The sequence below is a fragment of the Camelina sativa genome, chromosome 11 (genome assembly GCF_030686135.1).
Source record: "Camelina sativa cultivar CO46 ecotype springtype chromosome 11, ASM3068613v1".
NCBI lineage: Eukaryota > Viridiplantae > Streptophyta > Magnoliopsida > Brassicales > Brassicaceae > Camelina > Camelina sativa.
The window spans coordinates 13,628,854-13,636,397 of NC_141890.1; the positions used below are offsets into that span (position 1 = coordinate 13,628,854).

General features: G+C 31.9%; 1 protein-coding gene across 8 annotated transcripts; it reads right to left on the reverse strand.

Moving 5' to 3' along the window:
* Positions 1-88: 88 nt before the first annotated feature.
* LOC104723387 (uncharacterized) lies at positions 89-4,016 on the reverse strand. 8 transcript variants are annotated; one of them, XM_087474880.1, is made up of 13 exons: positions 3,135-4,016; positions 2,971-3,052; positions 2,760-2,863; positions 2,547-2,673; positions 2,372-2,466; positions 2,092-2,215; positions 1,693-1,773; positions 1,489-1,587; positions 1,217-1,402; positions 849-986; positions 709-765; positions 493-621; positions 89-410 (listed from the first exon to the last, which is right to left on the reverse strand). In XM_087474880.1, exons 1-13 carry the CDS (start codon positions 3,200-3,202, stop codon positions 192-194), a joined length of 1,509 nt encoding a protein of 502 aa, XP_087331006.1. In that variant the 5' UTR covers positions 3,203-4,016; the 3' UTR covers positions 89-191. The 8 variants fall into 8 exon arrangements, with proteins under 8 accessions (XP_087331006.1, XP_087331011.1, XP_087331007.1 ...); XM_087474885.1 differs by having other exon boundaries at positions 2,372-2,470; positions 3,135-3,864; XM_087474881.1 differs by having other exon boundaries at positions 2,967-3,052; positions 3,135-3,864.
* Positions 4,017-7,544: the final 3,528 nt, after the last annotated feature.

Sequence of the window (7,544 nt, forward strand, 5' to 3'; positions counted from 1 at the left end):
AAATTAAGTTGTTGTTTTTTCGTATCTAAGAGATGTAGCCCATTTGCATGACATTTGAAACAATAGTAAGGATGTGATGGAGGTTAAATGTGGTAATGGCTGCATGTGATTCCATTTGCCAAATCGAAGGAGAAGTGTGCATAATGAGATACAGAGATATACAACAGTTAAGAGCATTTTTTGAACTTTTGTCAAGGTGAACGATGTCTTCTATGGTTTACTCGCTTTAGGATGCGATGCCGCAGTCTTCTGCTAAAAGCCTCCAACCTTTCCAATTTCTCGTGTCTAGACTTCTTTGTATCTGTTTCACCTCCGTTCTTAATTTTCTTCTCCTTCTTCTCTTCTTCTTCTTCTTCTTTACTAGAGTCTCTTGGCTTTTGTTCCATGTTTATATCAGCAGTCTTCTCGATCTGGAAGGCAACATATCAGAAACGAAAGCCCATCTCACCAAATGTCAAATTGCTTCATAAAACAGATTCAAAGAGTATCTACCTGATCACCCTCGCCAGCAGTCAAACTCTCATCTTCTTCAGTGCCTCCTAATGAAGAGCATCTGCCCCAGCTTTCCCTGTTGGAGCTTGTAAACGAACAGCCTTCTTCAAACTGGTCAACAGGCTTCCCCTGCCAAATAACAATCAAAATGCATATTGTGATCAGGCAACACTTGAGGGGTTTAACAGAAATATGACAGCAATGCTCCACAGTTACCTCGAAGTTTTCAGGGTCCTCCATGGTGTGATCATTATCTTCTACAGGCACGTCATTCTGTTTCATTAATGAATGATTATCAAAAGGAATAAACCAAGCAACGAAAAAGGAAATTCATGCAAGAAAGAGAACTGGTATACTGTATCTGTCATGGGGATGGCTTTTGAAAGGAGCTCATTTGTTGGCTTTGTGGTTAGAGGGGCAGGAGGCGCAGAAGAAGAACTTGCAACATCGATACATGCAGAGCGAAGACCAGATATGATCTCATAAAGAAAACTCTGACAGTAGAAGGTAACCAAGCAGTTAGATTCTTGTGCATGATCGTTCAGACTAATTTATAATATTTGTTTGCTCTGTGAGATGACCACCACGAGTTTTCAACAATCATATACATTGAGCCACCTCTTTAGTGACTCTAGCAGTACGTCTAGTACTTAAGTGCAGAAAATATAACATACAGCAACACAATACTGTTTTTAGGGTTGCTCAACCATAGAGTGCAAATTACCTCATCCAAACCAGTAGCGCTATTGATATCTCCCAGACTGTAATAACTTTCAAGTTTAGAAGAGCAAGCTGAAGAAATTTGAGGCGGGCGAAGAACATTGTAGAAGAATATTAACACTGAATCATAATAAGATTTCGGCCGCGAAGAGTTGTGATCACCATCAAACTTGATAATATTTTTGTCTCCCTGCAGATTTACCAGAAGATTGGTTATAACTGAAAAATTGATATGCTTGGACAAAAAATAAAAAATAACCGCGATTATATAACTACCGCGTAGCACTTGAGAATGAGATCAGAGTGATGAGGTTGGATGAATTTGTCTCCGCTTGCATGCCCAAATAAAGCTGGAATGAAAGTCTTGGGCGAAACCTGGGGGGAAATCGAAAACTTAACTAAAACGGTAACATACTTACTACCTAGCTTGGAGGTTGAAGCAAATGACAAGAAAAACAGGGAGAGGTGCTTATACAACACCTTAACACAGTTGAGATCCATAATATTAAACTTCGCCTTTTTCTGAATTATTCGCCGCATGTACTGCACAGCTACTTTAACCTAATTGTAAAATGAGATAAAGTTTCACTGCAAGCATAAGAGAATGTCTAGCATATGCTATCATCGATTGGAATGGTAAGGATACTATTTTGGACTCTCGTAGCCATGTGAATTTATGAGCCAAGCTATGAAACTTTTCATTCATAAATTTTCATTTTATTAGCATGTTCAATAGCTATGTGTAGCAATAGTTACTAGTACAAACAGCAAAACAAATCGACTGGATCCTTGATTAATAACTTCATACTTCAGGTTTTTATAAACTCAATGCCAGTTTCAGCTAGTGTCTATTGCTATGAAGGGAGCAGAAGAACATACTGTGAATTTCGGAAGTCGGATTTTGTAGACATCCACTAATTCCATCATCAGATCAAATAAGTTTGAGAATGCACTGTCTAAGACCATCCCAGAAATTGAAGGATCTTCTGCTCCATAAAGAAGGCTGCACATTTTATTCACCGCTTTATTAAATGGAGAGAACAACATGAGGAGAGTAGAGACAGTTGACACACTTTTCAGATCATAGGCCTTATGAACGCTGGCGAATCTATACTAGTAAATATTGTAAGTGTGACTGAGAACTAGTTCAAGAGGTAACCTGGTAACTGCACCCATAGATCGTCCCCAAAGTCCAATACGAGACACCTGATTGCTGTTTCTCAGGTAAGATACCACAGTCTTGAGATCATCTTTCTAGCTTATGTTTAACAAGAAAAAATTAGATAATATTTGAAGAGAAAAGAAGCTTGTGAAAGTAAGACACGGAAACACACCTCATGCCAGCCAAGGCTTACATAATTACCATCAGATAAGCCCGATCCCGAGAAGTCAAGGGTGAAAACAGTAATGTTAGATGGAAGAAGAACCATAACCGCCTCATTTGCATCTGCCCTACATCCACTGGTCAGATTCCAAAACAAACGAATTAAGTTCTTATTTTTTCAACTAGTCATAAACAAAGATCTTAGTTCCTAGAAGAGATGTACCTATTGCCATGGCAGTATATAACACATGGGAGAGGAGTATCCTCCTGAGAAGACGAGGGAACGTAATGACTGCAACGCAAGGTGTGACCCCTTGAATTTGTAAGCTACCAGAGTACAAAAAAAATGAGACTTAGAAGGTTAACCTCAAGAGGAACCTCAATTTGAAGAGAGCAGTAGGAAAATACTAAATCATTTAGGTGCCCATACTTGCCTCCAAGTCTTGTCTTTTACACTTTGTGCCACCGAGGCTAAACTCTTTCTCCCACAAATACTGATCAGGATCATATTCAGCCCTGTAAAAAAAAACCCAACAGCTATCAATTGAATGCAAAAAAAGGTTGAAACTTGATAGAGCAAAAGAACCCGGAGAAGTACCTCGGAGGACGAATTACAAAGTTAATGAACTGATCAATCATCTTGATTCCAAGTACCAACGAACTCATGAGCTAGAACTAGTACTCTTCTGAACCATACACCAAGTTTCTACAGACATTGCTCCGTCTTCAGCAACAAAATTACAAGTGAGACAAGAAAAGTATCATGCTTTAGAAGGTCCCATTTCCCATATAAACTCTGAGAAAATGCGCAGATCCCCAAAGACAAAAGAGAGAGAAAAAAAAAACAGAAGAAACCTCTCAGCTTTTGCTGAAAAGCAAGTAAAGGGCTACACCTACTACGAACAGCAGCTGAAAAACCAAAGAGGATAAATAGAAAAAAAAGAAAGAAAGAAAGAAAGAAGAAAGCTTTTAGTATTAAAGAAAAGAAATGACAGATGCCCCCAGATCTTGAAAATGAGTCAACTAGAAAACCGAGAAACTATTTCAAAGCCGCGACTTTTGAGAAAGAAAATGAAAAGGTAGAATCAGATTTCAGATCTCGAGGTGGTAGAGATACTCGAGAATACAAAGAAACGATTTTTATACATTTTGTTTTGTTTGAAGGTTCGAACACTAGTCCTTCTGGTCTCATTTGCCATCACGAGGGCTCGACCTTTTTTTGGTTCATCATGAGTTTGCGGTTCCTTTCTTCTCCAGCTCACTAGGTGAGAGAGACCTGACAGCAGTGATAGATGAACCCCTGTTTTAAAGCTTTAAAAAATATCTACAAACATACCCAAACTTCTAAGGGTGAAATAAATACCTAAACAAATGTAAGTAAAATTAAAATTATGATGTTTCAAGTGAAAATATATATTTTTCCTTCTAATTAAATGAGATAAACTGTGTTTACAATTTGATTGATATATTTCATTCTATCACATATTTATCAATTTGAACTATTTTTAAACACATTACAATTTACAACTATCTTCGAGTAAGTTTGATCACCTAACTGTAATTATTTCCTTTGGTTAAAATTTAGATAAAACCTTTTTTAGTAAAGTATTTTGTTTTACGAAAATTCTATTGTTGCCGGAGCTTATCACCCCTCCATGCCCAAGTGGAAGCCCTCATCTGGGCTATGCGATGTATGATTGGAGTGGACAATGAAAACGTAGTTTTTATCACGGATTGTTCTGATTTGGTGAAAATGGTGTCTTCACCAGCGGAGTGGCCTGCCTTCAAGACGTATTTGGATGTTATTGAAGAAGACAAGGAGGAGTTCTTATCCTTCTCTATAGCCCTAATCCCTAGATCACAGAACGGTAGTATGGACAAACTGACACGACGAGCTAGAAAGGAGTCGCACCAAATTATCTATATGAACGGTTTTCTTTCTAATTGGCTCATTTGAGCTGATCTTGTACTTTGTTGATAAAAAAAAAAAAAAAAAATCTATTCTCTCAAATTAGGTGAGGTGCTTTTTTTGTAAGGTTTATTATTATTTTTTGGTCGATCACCTAACTATATTAGTTTCTTTTGGTTCAAATTTTAGATAAAACAAATAATTTGTGTTAAAAAATTCTTTATCTCGAATTAAGTGATGGGCTTATTTTTTATGTAAAGTCTATTATATTTTGATTTGGTCACCTAATTGCGTGTAAATTTCGTTTGGTTCAAATTTAGACAAAACAAATGATGTTTTTTTAGTAACTTAATTTATTTTAGGAAAAATATTTTGTCTCATATTAAGTGATGTACTTAAATGTAAAGTTTACTATTATAATTTGGTTTGATCACCTAACTGCATTAGTTTTGTTTGGTTCAAATTTAGATAAAACAAATGATGTTTGTGTAATAACTTAGTTTTTTTTTATAATAAAAAACAGAAAAAATTAACTCAAACGAGCCAATTGGGAGAGGAATTGTTTACATAAGTAATTTTATTCGGTTGAGTACGAACTTGTCATGAGCATCTTTGCATTCCTTGAAATCAAATTAAAGTCAACGAGAAACTTGAGAATTTCTCCATATCCACTTTGATGTCTTCGAGATAAACTGAGAAAATCGGCCAGTTAGACTGTGAAGACACCATCTTCACCAAATCTAAACAGTTTGTAAGAAAAGTCACATCCCTGAAATCATATCTTATCATATATCGCAAAACCCAAACAAAAGCTTCTACCTCAGCGTGAAGTGGTAAGATGTTAAGTCGAAAATTAGAAGCGCCCTAATCATGTAATAACTTAGTTTATTTTAGAAAATTTCTTTGTCTCAAATTAAGTGATGTCTTTATTTTTTATGTCAAGTGTATTATTTTTCTTTTAGAAAATTTTTGTGACTATTTGTACTTTTGTAGTATACTATTTATTTTGTTATCGGTTGAATTGTGTTTAGTTTAGTCATATATATAAAAGTAAGGTTTTGATCTTTCCTTATTGGTTGATTTTTATTTAATACTTTCTAATTTCTTTTATTTTTAATTAAACAACACATTTAATCATATACATTAATGCATACTTTAAATTCATTCTTTACTACTAAATTGTAACTGAAATAATATAAATTGTGAATTGATTTTTTCTCCCCCATTCATTTTCATTTAAACACACTATTAATTATAATTGTAACTCTTCTTATTTAATTATTTTAGAAATATAACTCCCATCACTTTTTATCCTATAAATAACCATTCTCACATTCTCCTCCACCATATCCCAAATCCTAAATTTTTTCTTTGTTTTTTATAATGTTCTTGCATAGGTTGAAATCCCAATTAAGAGTTTGATTATATTTTTTGTTTACTATATATTTTACATTGTTTTGAATTTTATTGTTTTTTTTATGTACTTCTTCTTTGTTTTCTTGTATTATTTTGATTTAAAATACATATGTATTCTAATATGTATAATAAAATTCCGATGACCATAATAATATTTTGGTTATAACCATCTCATAATAAGGGAATCAAGCTAAAGAAAATATCTTAATTCTTTACTTTAGATGTTTGATTAATTCTTACAATTTCATGTATATTTATGTTATTCTTAAAATTTGAAATGTTCTCATGAAAGAAAATTTTGTAATATAATTATCAAATCAAAATTTCTTACCTCTCTCTTGCCTCCAACAAAATTGTATTAAATATATTTTAGAATACTCATCATTATATTTAGTTTGTGATTCAACATATAATTATATAAAAATCATTATTTTAAAATTTAATTCAAATATGTACTTTAAGGATTTTGCTATATAAAAAACCAATTTGGTATTTATTTATTTTCTAGCTTTTACTACAAGGATGAAAAATTAATACTAAGCCTAGCAATATAACCTAAATTAAGGGGAATATATAAAAAATTGTAATATAATTATCAAATCAAATTTTCTTAACTCTCACTTACATCCAACAAAATTGTAATACATTTATTTTAGAATAATAATCACTATATTCAGTTTGTGATTCAACATATAATCATATAAAAATCACAATTTTTTAAATTTAATTCAAATATGTACTTTAAAGATTTTTCTATATAAAAAACAAATTGATTTTTTTTTCTATCTAGCCTTTATTACAAGGATAAAAAATTATAACTAAACCTAGCAATATATCTTAAACTAAAGGGAATATAAAAAAAAATCTTTTAAAAAAATGAATGAAAATCGTATTTTAAAACTTTGATTGCACTTCATATGATTTTATGGGATTTTTTTTTTTACTTTCAAAATAGTTTAGTCGTTAATTATTAAACACTTTAGGTTATGTGTTAGTTTATATGAAAAACTTATACTATATATTTAAATTACATATTAAAATTTTGTTTTTATTATTAATAATATTTTATTACCTCAAATGCTCTAAAATACTAATGAAAATTATTATCAAAGTTGAAAAATAAAAAACAAATAACTTTAAGAGATGTATAATGTATGCATGATTATATTTAAATAAGTTATATATTTTGATATTGTATGATTTGAATAAATAAACGTGTAAAAGATGTTAATGACATTTAAATTAATTTGTTAATTTTTTTTATGACTATCAAATAAATTTATATTAATTAATATATTATACTATACAACAATCCGCGCATTTGCGCGGGATATTACCTAGTAAATAATAAAATGACGCTTTTGTTTTAAAAATGTTAAAAATTAATAGTTTCATAATTTATGTGTAGAAACTTTAAACATTCAGTACTATTAGGGTTACGTAGAAATTACATGTATTAGTAAATTTTCTTTCATTTGATTTATCTAATTCGGTTGCATAAGTCTGTGTTCGGTTTAGTATATTTGGTATAAGAATTTCTCCACCGGTTAAATTATAATTGAAATTTTGGTTCGCTTTCACAGTAGACATCGGTTCAATTTGAATTATCACGGTTTAGTTTAGTTCTCAGGTCAATCCCTAATTAGTATTTTAATTTTTAATTTTATGTCGACAACTGATAAA

Bases quoted from the DNA above. Each gene is read 5' to 3' on its own strand.
- LOC104723387 (XM_087474879.1), bottom strand. From the start codon at position 3,202: ATGAGTTCGTTGGTACTTGGAATCAAGATGATTGATCAGTTCATTAAC. The intron at 2,467-2,546 runs GTGTGTTTCCGT...AACATAAGCTAG, and splicing joins TAAGCCTTGGCTGGCATGAG to AAAGATGATCTCAAGACTGT. The intron at 766-848 runs GTATACCAGTTC...TTAATGAAACAG, and splicing joins CCATCCCCATGACAGATACA to AATGACGTGCCTGTAGAAGA.